The following is a 13613-nucleotide window of genomic DNA, read 5'->3' as shown; positions in this document are numbered from 1 at the left end:
GTGTCTGGAGGAAAAGAGAACAAGATGTGGTGGGGAGTAGCTGGTAGGGAGGGTTCACAGAAGGCCCCTCTGAGGGGATGGTGAGCTGAGACCTGAATAAGGAGAAGCTGGGAGTTGGAAGATGATAGCAGTGGACTAGTCAATCTGGATAAACTTGCACAGTATATTGTTAAGTGAACAAAAGCCCATTGTAAACAGTGTATGCTTCAGTATTCATGCTGTGCGTCTTAGAATCACCTAGGACAGGGGTACCTGCAGTGGAGCAGAGGCTGAGCATCCGACCCTTGGTTTTGGCTCGGGTCATGATCTCGGGGTCATGGGATCGAGCCCTGTGTCAGGCTCCATGCTCAGCGGAGAGTCTCCCTGCCCCTCTGCTCCTCCCCACCTCACTGTCTCTCAGAGGAATAAAAAAATCTTTAAAAAATCACCTAGGATATTCAGAAGACATTACAAGTAGCCATAACAGTGGAGCAGTGACAGATAATTTTTACTTTTTCTGTGCATACCTGTCGTTGGGTATCCTTTTACAATGAGTAGAGGTCACCATTATTATTCATTTCCTCTTCAACTATTCAAACAAAATCTATATCTGTGGTGTTGGAGATAACAGCAACAACCAGATAAAAATTCCTCATGGTGGAATCTTGCTTCAGGCAAGGCGAGGCAGAGGAGATGAAGGGACAGGTTTAAAAAGCACTAAATAGGGATGCCTGGGTGGCTCAGTCCATTGGGTGTCTGCCATCAGCTCAGGTCATGATCCCAGGGTCCTGGAATCGAGTCCCACATGGGGCTTCTTGCTCAGCAAGGAGCCTGCTTCTCCCTCTGCCTGTTCTGCCTGCAGCTCTCTGTGCTCCTGCTCTCTCTGACAAATAAATAAATAAATAATCTTAAAAAAAAAAAAAAAGCACTAAATAGTAGGTCCAATTGTGGTCGGTATCTTGAAGACATTAAGCGATGTGGTGTGGTGTATGAGAATGCCGGCTGGAGAGACAGTCTAATTTGGGAGGGGGCTGTGCAGCTTTTTAGGGAGAAGGCTTTCTATGCACAGGAAACAACAACCCAAATGCCAACAGGGGGAAGCTTGCTGAGCTGGGTACAGGAGGGGGCTGGCGAGGAGGGGCTGCTGCATGCTCAGAGACAAGATATGGGGGCGAGATGGCAGCAGATCCATCAGGGCGGCTGGGCCCTGGTAAGGAGAGTCACTCTGACAGACAGAAAGGCACTGGAGGGTTTTGAGCAGAAGAGTGACCTGATATATTTCTAGCAGAATCATTCAAGCTGCTATGTTGAGAACAGACCAAAGGGGCGGGGACGGAAGGAGGAAAACCCGAGGTTAGCACAAGAAGCCCAAGCAAGAACAATGAGGGTTTGGGTCTTCACGATGACAGTGAACATGGGGTCAGATGCTGGGTCTATATCAGAATGAGAGTGGACAGGATTCACTTATGGACTACCCGTGGCACGTGGGAAAAGAACTCAAGGATGACTCTAAGGGTTGATCCTGAGCAACTGGAATTGCTATTAAGTGAACCTCAGAAACCTGCAAGAAGAACAACATTTGTTGGTTTGTTTGTGCATTTGCAGGGCAGGCATTAGTTTTGGGTAAAGCCATGACTGAGCTGAGGGCACCAAGCGAGGGGTGCAACAGAACAGTAAAGGCATGTAAACAGTAAAGCATGGCCAGCCCGAGCCCTGGGACGTTCTACCACTGATGGTCGCAAGAAGAGCGGGAAACGGGGCACCTGTGTGGCTCAGTGGGTTAAAGCCTCTGCCTTCAGCTCAGGTCATGATCCCAGGGTTCTGGGATCGACCCCATGTCGAGATCTCTGCTCAGCAGGGAGCCTGCTTCCTCCTCTCTCCCTGCCTGCCTCTGTGCCTACTTGTGATCTCTGTCAGATAAATAAATAAAATTTAAAAAAAAAAAAGAAAGAAAGAAAGAAAGAAAGAAAAGAAGAAGAAGAAGAGCAGGAAGAGCAAAGGGGACTGAGAAGCCAAGGGAGTGGGACGGAAGGAGGGACACCACAAGATTGTGGTCTGTGAAGATACCAAATTGGAGGAAGTGAGCCCAGGAAAATGAGGAGTGATAAAGGATCGTTCAGTTACGATGGGAAGCATATCATTCTTGAGCAGAGCAGGCCCAGCAGAATTGTGATACTCAGGGATTGACTGGAGAGGGTTCGAGAGAGGGTGGGCTTCGAAGACTGGACTTCGCGTGAGATTTGCTCTAAGTCGATGGAAAGAATGGGGTTTCAGCTGGTGGGATCAAGAGAGGAATTTTTTCTTTAAAGATGGGTAAAATAAAAGAAATTATGAAAGGGAAAATAGAAGAGTTTTACTGGAATCGGGGAAATATAACACTATCACATTTATTCCAGGAAAAACAAACCACTAATTGGTGGAATATTTTCAGATCTTTGGGCACTCTGCCCCTGACCGCCATCTTCGAGGGCAGAGTCGGGGAGAAACAGCTCAAGGTTGACAGAGAGAAGTAAAGATGTTTTCAGAGCAGTTTGGCGACCACCTCTGGCTTCTACTTATAAGTTAGTCTTACACCCCACCAGCCCTATTACTCCGGGGGGCTTGTCTTCCTTGGCACTCAGCCTCCCCACCGCCTGCTTCTCCTCGGCATCCCAGCATCAACCCTGTGAAATCCAGGGTCAGCAGACCCACCGAATGAAGACTCAAAGCAAACTTTACGGGCTTCCAAGAAAATCTCTTTCTTGAAGAAAAACTCAATTTTGCAAATCGGCATGATTCACTTTCGGGGATCAAAAGGCCACCAGCAGTCAGACTTCCTGAGCTAATAATAAAAGAAAATGCCGGCTCTAGCCATCAGAGATCAAGGGGAGGGAGTAGAGGCAAAAAGGAGACATTCTCCTAAAATTCTGAAAGTTGTGATTTCTGAAAATATAAGCCCAGTCCACACAAAACAGGGTTGTGATTAAATAAATTTGTGGAGGGGCACCTGGGTGGCTCGGTGGGTTAAGCATCTGCTTTTGGCTCAGGTCATGAACTCGGGGTCCCAGGATGAGCCCCACATCGTGCTCCCTGCTCAGCGGGGAGTCTGCTTCTCCCTCTCCTTCTGCCCCTTCCCCTTGCCTGTGATCTCTTGTGCACACTCTCTCAAATAAATAAATAAAATCTTATAAATAAATAAATAATCAATTTGTTGAGCAGTTCATACTAATTTACCTCCCCCAGCCACATAGATGGATTCTGAGGATTTACAACAATATAACCCTGAGAAATCCAAAAGAAGAAAAACATACAAAAAATAAATAAATAACCTGATCTGCCCTTTCCTCTCACTCAACAGTGTAATCTAAAATCACTAGATAGAGCCACGCAAGGTTGGCATCTGCGTGGCCTATTAGCCCAGGGCACGGAGCCCAAGTGGGGAGAGGGGACCACCCATGTAGGGAGGGCACATCCCAGCGATGCAGAGCTGGTTATCTACGGCAACCAATAATGGAGCCAGTTTTCTCTGAGAAGAGACCTCCAAAAATGAACCCTGTGCAGGTGGAATGGAATTGGAGTTTCTGGTGTAAATATGTATATGGATCAGAATTAGAAGCTTAGCAATGTATGCACACGTAAATTTGTGTGTATGCGTATGAGTAAGTAACTCTGTGTGTTCAAACCTATGTCATACCCTTGTTTTGTCCACTGAGAAGGTCTGGGAGCCACACCCCTAGTAGCCATGAGCACAACTAGAGCAGAGATCTTGGCTTCCAAATATTATTCTCCAGTAAAAGTAACCAGGTTACTTTTACCAGCTCCGGGTTCAGAAATGGTTCATTCTGAGACCCTAGCAGAGTACAGATGATTTTGGAACATCTTACTGCCGCAAAAAGCAAAGAAGTGCTCAGAGAATAAGAGATACATGTTTAAAGAACCTAAGAGCCAACTTTAAGAGGACCCACTGGCCAGATCTGGGATAGTGTGAACATCAAAATGCAATACAGTGAGAATCCTTGAGTCCTTGCTGATATACATAAATGAATAAACTGAGTATCATGAAAACTGGGATGTGTATATGGTTTTTTGTGTGTGTGTGTGTGTGTGTGTATGGTTTTAAAAGATCTCTCTACCAGGGAGCCGGGTGCCTCAGCTGGTTAAGTGTTCACCTTCGGTTCAGGTCATGAACTTGGGGTCCTGGGATCGAGCCCTGTACCAGGCTCCCTGCTCAGTGAGGAACCTGCTTCTCCCTCTCCCTCTGCTGCTCCCTGTGCTTGTGATTTCTCTCACTCTCTCTATTGCTGTCCAATAAAGAAAAATAAAATCTTCCAAAAATAATAAAAAATAAAATATCTCCCTACAGGGGAGCCACCTGGGTAGCTCAGTCAGATGAGCACCTGACTCTTGATTTCAGCTCAGGTCATGATCTCAGGGTCCTGGGGTTGAGCCCCAAGTCAGACTACCCACTAGGCATGGAGCCTGCTTAAGATTCTCTCCTTCCCTCTCTAAGGGAAAAAAAAAAATAAAATAAAACACCTCCCTACAAAATACACATTCATTAAAGAGTTAAAAAGTGTCACTTCACACCAAAAAAACCTTGCAGCCATCAGTTAGTTACCCAGGTGATGCCGGTGGACATCGCAATGCAGCAGGAACAGGGTACTACCTCCGTGGTATCCTACTGCAGGTGAATAACCAGAATCTCATTGTAAGGAGATGTTAAACAAACCCAGATCAAGGCCCATTCTACCAAATCACTGGTTTGTAATCGTCCAAATTATCCAAATGCAAGGAAGAGGGAGGAACCGTTTCAGCCAGAAAAACACAGAAGTCAGGACACCTAAAAGCAGTGCTTGAATGTAAACTGTGTCCTTTCGCTATAGAGAACATAAATGAACAACTGGCAGAACTTGAAAGAGACCCGAGTTTCAGAGGGTAGAAATGAATCCATGTTGTTAATTTCCGGGTTTCTGTGGCCCTGTTGCTCTCGTGCCAGGGAATAGCCCTCTTTGCAAGAAATGCAAGCCCACATCTCTGGGGGCGGTGGGGATATCAAGCTGGCAACTCACCCTCCAATGATTCGGAGGGGGGGCGATGGGGTGGGCGATGTCTGGGTCCTGACTTTCTGTAAGAGTCTGATAGCTTCACAACAAAATAAAACTCTACATTGGGAGGGGAAAACACCCTTATCCTGCTCTTCAAACACAATGATGGCTGAAGTTGCCTAGTATGATAACAGCCATTAGAATTAATCTTCCGCAGCAGATAGGTGCAGGAACTCTGTAAGCAATGCTATCCATGCCCTGGAATATTCCCCCGCCACCCCACCTCTGCACAGACCAGAGCCTTCTGAGTCTGCAGCCAGAGAGCTTAAGGGTGGCCCCTCATTTCTCTGCCCAGGAGCAGAAGTTTAGATGAAAAGGAGAAGGCAGAAAAAGCATTTTGATTTTATCTACACAAAGGGACATGCTGAGAAAAAAAACGTAGAACCCTGGGTATTTACCCCAAAGATACAGATGTTGTGAAAAGAAGGGCCATCTGTACCCCAATGTTTATAGCAGCAATGGCCACGGTCACCAAACTATGGAAAGAACCAAGATGCCCTTCAACAGATGAATAGATAAGGAAGATGTGGTCCATATACACTATGGAGTATTATGCCTCCATCAGAAAGGATGAATACCCAACTTCTGTAGCAACGTGGATGGGACTGGAAGAGATTATGCTGAGTGAAATAAGTCAAGCAGAGAGAGTTAATTATCATATGGTCTCACTTATTTGTGGAGCATAACAAATAGCATGGAGGACAAGGGGTGTTAGAGAGGAGAATGGAGTTGGGAGAAATTGGAAGGGGAGGTGAATCATGAGAGGCTATGGACTCCGAAAAACAATCTGAGGGGTTTGAAGTGGCGGGGGGGGGGGAGCTTGGGGTACTGGGTGGTGGGTATTATGGAGGGCACGGATTGCATGGAGCACTGGGTATGGTGAAAAAATAATGAATACTGTTTTTCTGAAAATAAATTAATTAATTTATAAAAATAAAATCATATATTATATGAAAAAAAAAAGTAGAACCCATGTTAAGTTCATTACCTCATGGTAGAAACAGGAGAAACAATGAACGTGTCAGTGGTATCATTTCATCTTTAAGGAAGAAGGCTTAAAGGCTATTTAGTATAAACAGGGTAGACCATTAAAATTAAATCCAAAGATAAAAACCGGATAGGCTGAGAAGTTAGGATCTTGCTGTGGTGAAGCCGGGACTAGAAGCCATGTGTGAAGTCCGATGACTCACTCACTGCATGTCTGTGCTCTTGCCTTTACAATAGGTGGCTTTCTCCAAAATTACAGAATAAAAATGATATTCTGTTCTCCAAGAAATAGAATGTCCATGGAAAACTGAGACAGACATGATCTGGTCAGAATTTGAACTGAGAACTCACCTGTCATGCCATTTAAAGCCCATTTTTTTCTTTTCACCATTTACCATCCAAAATCCCCGAACATGTAGGACTGGGAATTGATCAGTCTTCTAAGATATTATCCCTAATGTTCCCATGCACATTCTCTATGTCAGCAGCACCATTAATTCCAACCCCCAAGCCACCATTTTGTATGTGGGAGCAATAAGTTACTGGTGGCCTCTCAAAATTCATTCAGTATTGTTTCTCCCACAAAGTTCAACATGTTCGCAGGAACAAAATAATCTTTCTGCTTTTCCTCAGTCTTCCAAATGTAATACTTGTGAGTTTAGTCAAGGAGTCAGGAAAGATAGTTGGAACCAGAAAACAAAATAGTATCAATTACTAATATTCCCCATTCTCTGCTAAGGCTGTCTTATCTGAAACTTGTAAAGTTGTTTAATCTTTTCCATCATCTCAGAGAAAAGAGAGCCTGGAAAGTCCTAGTCATTCCACAGTAACTATCAGTGGGATTTTCCATAACAATCTGGATGCAAAATAAAAATCGTAAGAAGTTGATCCAATTCTAAAACTTACTTCTCAACTTACTAATAAATATGAAAAGACAACCCATCCATATTTTCTTCAAATAACATCTGGTTTTTTGGCCAGACTGATGATACCTGAAAAAGTTTCCATGTTAGTTCCAGCAAATCTACATTTAAAGAGCTTAAAAATGCATTTATGCACTAAACATTCTTTTCTCCCTCTGAGTGAGGGCCAGAGATGGGACTGTGAGACAGCATCTTGCCAAGAAACTGAGAAGAAGGGGAATAAAACTGCCTTCTAGAATCTGAACTGTGAAATCAACACTGGATAGGTCAGGACAAAGAAATGAGAAATCACCAATCACATGGGGACAAAAAAGTTCTAGGCCAGCAAGACTTGGCTGTGACCCCACCAAAGACATAATGCACACATATAAGGACTATACGAATCGATCACAGAGTCATAGATGAAGAAGGGTTGCTAAGACAGCTTGAACCTACTCACCAAGCCTCTGTGCAGAGTGGAGGAAGTCTGGACCCACAGGGTTGTGGTAACATAGAACCAGCAACAAGCCATCTTTCTGGTGAAAAATGAACACATCACTGAATCTCACCTCACCCCATTCCCCTGGGCTGGCCTGTCTTACTCATGATGGAAAGCTCAACTTTGAGCATACTGCCTGGCCTCGAGCAAGCAATCATTGGATTCAGTGACTTTGCTCCAACTCTTTGCTCACCACCTCCTGATTATAATTTGGCTGCCCGCATAGTTTAGCCGACAGGGAAAGGATGATCTGGTCTTGTGGATCTGAGAATCCTGGCCGCCATGCCAGCCCCAGGACTCGCTGAAAGCCTTAACACTTTCGCTGTTAAGCCTGCTTCCTCCGAGTCAGCTCCCAAAGGCAGGGCCCCGACTGCCCTGCCCGGTCTAGTTTCTGAGCCATAGGCTGGCTGGCAGCGAGTCTCTGAGCTACAGTAAGTTCACCAGGATGGTGAGGACGGTGGTGGCCATGGGGACAACTGCAGCCATTCACTGAGCACATTCGAGGGGTCAGACCCTGCACTATGTGCTTTACATACTTGAACTCACTGAACCCCCACCCCCATCAAACCCATCACATACTCTTAGCATTCTCATGTTGTAAATGAGGAAACTGAGGCTCAGAAAGCTTCAGCAATTTACCCCAAGACCCACACTAAGATTCTGCACTCAGACTCGGATTTGTCCATCTCTAACACTTCACCTCTTACACTGTGAAAATAGGACCTCTGGGGGATAGACCCTTGCGCTTCTCCTGGCCACACTCCTCCACTTCAGCAGTGGGCTCAGAGCCATTGCAGTCCACCTGCAACATGACCGGTCATCAATCCACCCCCATGGCACCAGCCTTCACACCAGTGCACAGAAAGATTAGCAGTTTACCCACAATCAGAAGTGCAAAAAACCAACTCTATCTCAGTGAACCGCATCACTATCCATTCCATGCCACTAGAAGCCAAAAATGGTGGCCTCTCCTTAACCCTTCCCTCCCCTCACCTCCACCATCAATGTCTTCGATTTATGCACTAACCCAGTCCGCTTCTCACCATGACCATGGTCACGACCCATCCTTCTCCTGGACCTCCACACGTCTCCCAGGTCATGTCTCTTGGTCTCGTTTATTTGCAACCATACCGTTCATTTGCAACCAAATCCATTTATAACCTTTCACTGTTTGAAAATCCTTCAGTGGAGCCAGACCTCTCCATGTCCTCTATGCTTCAGTCCTAACAGTGACTAGTCTGCAGGTCTTGGAAGACACCCAGCCCTGTGTGCTCCAGGATGTCCTGCAGCTATAGGTCCACATGCCCCCTGAGCAGCCTTCCCTCCCTAGTCACTGGTGCAAGGCTTGGGGACTAGCTCCTGCTTCAGAGCCTCCAGGAAGCCTGGGTTAGCTGCCCATGTTAAGTGTTCTTGTCACACTCAGCATACCCTTCATCTCGCTGGGTGGGAATTTTCTTTCATGTGACTCCACCCTCAGACTGTGACCTCCCTGCGGCCCAAGACCCGCTCTGTTTACACAAAGTGCTTGCTGTGAAAAAAATGCGTGAGAGTATGGTTAACTGCACAGGTGTCAGAAGCCACCCAGCTTCAAGTCCCAGCTGTGTGGTCTGGAAAAAAAAAAAATGTTGAATATCCCCGGACTTCAGATTCTCTATGAAACAGAGATCATAAAACCTCCACTGTCATGCTGTTGTGAAATTTTCATGTAATACGTGGAAATTCCTCAGCACTATGCCCAGTGTATAGTAAGTGCTCAAACACTGGTTGTTGTTTACTGTTCTTACTCTGTCCTTTGAGGAGGAACCATAATGCTCTTTAGAGGCCTTAGAGAGCCTCCCAGGCAGCCATGATGACTTGGCTGCTCCGGCCCTCCTCCGCACTCACATTTTACTCTCGGAAATGCATTAGCTTCCATTCTCAAAGACACTGCTTTGAAAGGTTCTGTCCCTTCCGTACTTTCTTTTTTTTTTTTTTTAAAGATTTATTTGTTTATTTATTTGACACAGAGAGATCACAAGTAGGCAGAGAGGCAGGCAGAGAGAGAGAGGGAAGCAGGCTCCCTGCTGAGCAGAGAGCCCGATGCGGGACTCGACCCCAGGACCCTGAGATCATGACCTGAGCCGAAGGCAGCGGCTTAACCCACTAAGCCACCCAGGCGCCCCCTTCCGTACTTTCTTCAAGATGCCTAACACTCCAACAAACGCTTTTAGGTGAAATGACATCAAAACTTGCCCCTGATCTTACTGCTCACCAGAACCTTAAACCATGGACATCACAGGGCACGTCCCAATCACACAAATGTCACCCAGAGAGGGAGGCATAACCCCCAGAGGAGCACACATAGAAATGTCCACACGAAAGCAGTGCAGCTGACAGGTGGTGATCCCGAAATAGAAACCAGGTCTCAGAAAGAGGTCATCCTTTCTCGCAGCAGATGTGAAAAGGTGAATTGTGAGACAAGTGGTTTAAGAAAATGGCATTAGTTGTGCAGCTATTAAAAACAGGTTGGGGGCCAACCAATAAGATGGCGATTAAGAACGCGTAAGAGATGGGGTATATAAACAAAGATGATGTTTTTTGATCACTGTATGCAACACTTGCTTTAAAAATTTTAAGGAAGTAGACCAAAATGCCAATAGTTACAATAGGGTGATGACTTTGTGGGCGATATTTTCCTTGATTCCCCACACCTTTCGCAGTGTTGTCCTAATCCTTTAAAAACGCAACAAGAATTCTTAAAATATATACATTCTGGGTGCCTCCGGGCAGATGGCTCCTGAAAGAGATGAGATGGTGGAGATGAGATGCCCACGGATGATGGGGGCTCCCAGCGCCGAGGGCCTGACTCAGCAGCGTGCGGACCCCGGCGAACCTGGGCCCCGGGATGCGGTCCCGCCCCTGCCGGGTTCCTTCTTCACCCGCCCCCGCCCCGCTGAGGATCTCAGCGTGCAGTGGGCCCAGCCCTCCACGCAGCCCCCGACCGGGCTGCCCCCGGCCACCCTCCCCGCGACGTTTCTCCTCGGTAACGGGGAGGCGCCGCCAGCGGTTGGATGGCGGGCGGCCCCACGCTGCCCCGGGCGACCTCGCCCCCGCCAGGCCGGACCGGCCGCCCGCCCACCCCGCGACCCGCGTACCTCTTGCAGGGGATCAGCGCCTTCCGCTCGTCCAGCACCCGCACGCGCTGGTTGAGCCCGTCGTAGGAGAGCAGGGCGCGGCTGTTGCGCCCGCTGCTCTGCCGGTACAGAACCTGGCGGCCCTCCCACTGCTGCGGCGCCTGGCACGGGCGCGGGGTCCCCGGGGCGCCCCCGGCCCCCGCCCCCGCCGCCCCCAGGCCGCAGAGGCCGCCCAACGCCCAGAAGCAGAGGCCGCCCAGCAGCCAGGCGCCCAGGGCCTCCCGGGCCACGCCGAGCGAAGCGCGCCCTGACATCGCCGACCGCAGCGCCCGCCGCCCCGCCGAGAGCCCGCGCCGACCGCAGGGGGCGCTGAACCGCGCGGGCGCCGCGCAGCCTTCCGCGGGGTGCGGGAGTGCGGTCCCGGCGAGCCGGCTGCCTCCCGCCGCCGCCTCCACGGCGGGTCGGGACGAGGGCGCGCGAGGTGCAGGAGCCGGGACCGGGGCCTGGGAAGGCTCGGGTGATTCGCGGGAGCTGGGCCGTTGCCCGCTGCGGCTTCTGTTTTCACTTGCTCTCTGCTGCCAACAGGAAATGCAGTGGCAGCGGTGCCACTAGCATCCTGAAGGGCATCCGCGTTTTAAACGGGGGGGGGGGGGGGGGGGGGGGGGGGGGGGGGGGGGGGGTGGACGGAGAGAAGGAGTATGTTTCTCCACTAAGGGAAGCGTGCAGCGGGCGACCAAATGCTAGGAGACCAATTCAAGTTCAAGGTCGGGAAGGCCATGCTCCTGCACTTGCTGTGCCCCCACAGCTTGCCCGTTTGTCAAAACAGACACCCTCTTCCTCCAAATTAGAAATTGAAAGAAGGGTCCCTTCCTGAAGAAATGATATCAATCATTCATCATGACCATTTTCAAGCCCCCAATCTTAGCATAGAGCCAGGGGACTAGAGGACAAGCCCTTGCCCTTGGGCATAGGACTCAGGGACACACTTGAAGTGACACACTTGAGGCCACACTTGAAGTGACAGTGTTACCCTCACCCATCACCTGACAACACCGCAACCCTAGAGGTAGGTAAATTAATTGGGTTTATGGTTTATGTTTTGTAATATTAGGATGTACCATATAGAATCAAGAAAAAAGAAGCTACTTAAAAACAAAAAGGACTCCTGCTTTCCAAATGTATAGCATCTTTTCAGTTGATGTGTGTTTCATGAGTGAGGAAGCAGGCCAGGTGAAAGGGGAGAGAACATGCCTGGATGAAGGACATGGGGACAAGGGAAAGTAGGATAGCACTTTTAAGGAGAGTCGTCTGGAGCCAGATGACTCAGGGCCTTGAAAGCCAGGGAGGGGCACCATCAGGCTTAAGCCTTACGAAGATTTCTCACATGTGAGTGTGGAGAATGGACAGGGAGAAGGAGGAGGGAGATGCTGTTATTATCCAGATGAGGGACAGTGACATCTGCACTGAGACGGTGGCAGCAGGAGAGGGCGGAGCAGAGATGGGGACTGTACACACCGAGGAAGAGCTTTCGGGTTGGGGCCAGTGGGAGCTCAGTCCTGAATGAAGAAAGAAGACAAATCAGTTTAGGCCTGGTTGACTCGGAGATGCCTGTGGGATACACAGATGGGAACATCCCAGGGAGAGTTGGATAAGCACTTCCAGAAAGCAGCAGGGCTAGAGGGCTGGTTTGGGAAGCCATCGGCATCTAGGTGGTAACTGAAGCCACAGGGGAGAATAGCAGGGGAGACCCTTGGCAATATCTAGAGACATTTTTGATTGTCATCATGGGTGGGGATTAAGCTGCCACCGGCATCTAGTAAGAGGAGGTCAGAGATGCTACTAAACTTCCCATAATGCATAGGAGCCAATAAAGAATTATCTGGCCCCAGGGTTGAGAGCACAGAGGTTGAGAAACCTGGCAGGGCAAATCAATGTCAAGTACAGGGTAACAGATTGAGTGCTAAGGCAGGGCCTGAAGACAGAGGCCAGTTGATAGAACCTGCTGATGATTCCTTCACTGCTGCCACATCCCAAGCAGAACCACTAAAGACTGGCTCCCAGGGACCCTCTCGGAGGGGGGTCAAAAATCTTCATAGAGAGCCTCTTACATTCTCCTCACCCCTTCTTAAAGGACATGCCCTGGGGAACATCAGGGCAATGCCCACAGTGTTGTGACTTGGTACTTGCTGGGCAGACACAGCAGACTCCAGCTGGCTGCACCATGGACAGCCCTTTCCAAGTTTGCCTCTTCAAACAACTCAGAGGAAAAAGGAGCCAGGGTTCCGCTGTTTCTCAAAACTGTATTTTCTTCCCCTGTAGAAATTGGGGTTGCAAATATTTTTCACTAAGCCAGGGGGTTTAGACTCATTGGGTTTGACTGCTGGAAATGGCTGAGGATGTCATCTGGGTTATCCCCTGTGCATGATATTTCATTGACCTGGTTTGGCATCCTGGGAGCTCGAGACCTGTCTGAAACTGGAAATATCTCTCTAGGTTGGCATGGCTATGTTTGGCTGCTCTGGGCTTCCCCTAAATAGAACCCAACTCCTTGGATGAATCCTGAAATTTATTTGTGTCATTTGTCCTCTCAACTTACCATGTTTCCTTAAAAAAAAAAAAAAATAGTGCATTTAAAGAGCTTAGCACCATGCCCAGCCCATTGTAAATGCTCAATAAAATGCCAGCTATATTTTTTGTTCCTTGGGCTATTTTAATTCTTAGTTCTGGTCAGAGCTAAAACTAAACTAACATTGTGAGTCTAAGCTTTGGAGGCAAAATAATAATAATAATAATAATAATAACAAAAAGCAAAAAAAAAAAATAGAAAAAATCTATCAGATTTCTAATTGAACTATGTTTTAATGTTTTTTTTTAAAGATTTTATTTAGGGGCACCTGGGTGGCTCTTTGGGTTGGGCCTCTGCCTTTGGCTCACATCATGATCTCAGGGTCCTGGAATCAAGCCCTGTATTGGGCTCTCTGCTTAGCAGGGAGCCTGCTTCTCCCTCTCTCTCTTTGCCTGCCTCTCTGTCTGCTTGTGATCTCTCTTT

The 13613-nt window shown here is 48.2% G+C and overlaps 1 protein-coding gene across 3 annotated transcripts in view; it reads right to left on the bottom strand.

Moving 5' to 3' along the window:
* EPDR1 (ependymin related 1) overlaps window positions 1–11187 on the bottom strand; it is a 57387-nt gene extending 46200 nt beyond the window's left edge. The window contains exon 1 of one of the 3 annotated variants that reach the window (XM_059397074.1): window positions 10586–11187. In XM_059397074.1, the coding sequence (XP_059253057.1) occupies window positions 10586–10878 (293 nt within the window). In that variant the 5' untranslated portion in view covers window positions 10879–11187. The remainder of the gene's footprint in view (window positions 1–10585) is intronic. The other 2 variants (XM_059397076.1, XM_059397075.1) reach the window with 2 other exon arrangements.
* Window positions 11188–13613: the final 2426 nt, after the last annotated feature.

This window comes from Mustela nigripes, chromosome 4 (genome assembly GCF_022355385.1).
Source record: "Mustela nigripes isolate SB6536 chromosome 4, MUSNIG.SB6536, whole genome shotgun sequence".
In the NCBI taxonomy this organism is placed as follows: domain Eukaryota; kingdom Metazoa; phylum Chordata; class Mammalia; order Carnivora; family Mustelidae; genus Mustela; species Mustela nigripes.
This window is presented reverse-complemented; position numbering and strand designations above follow the sequence as displayed.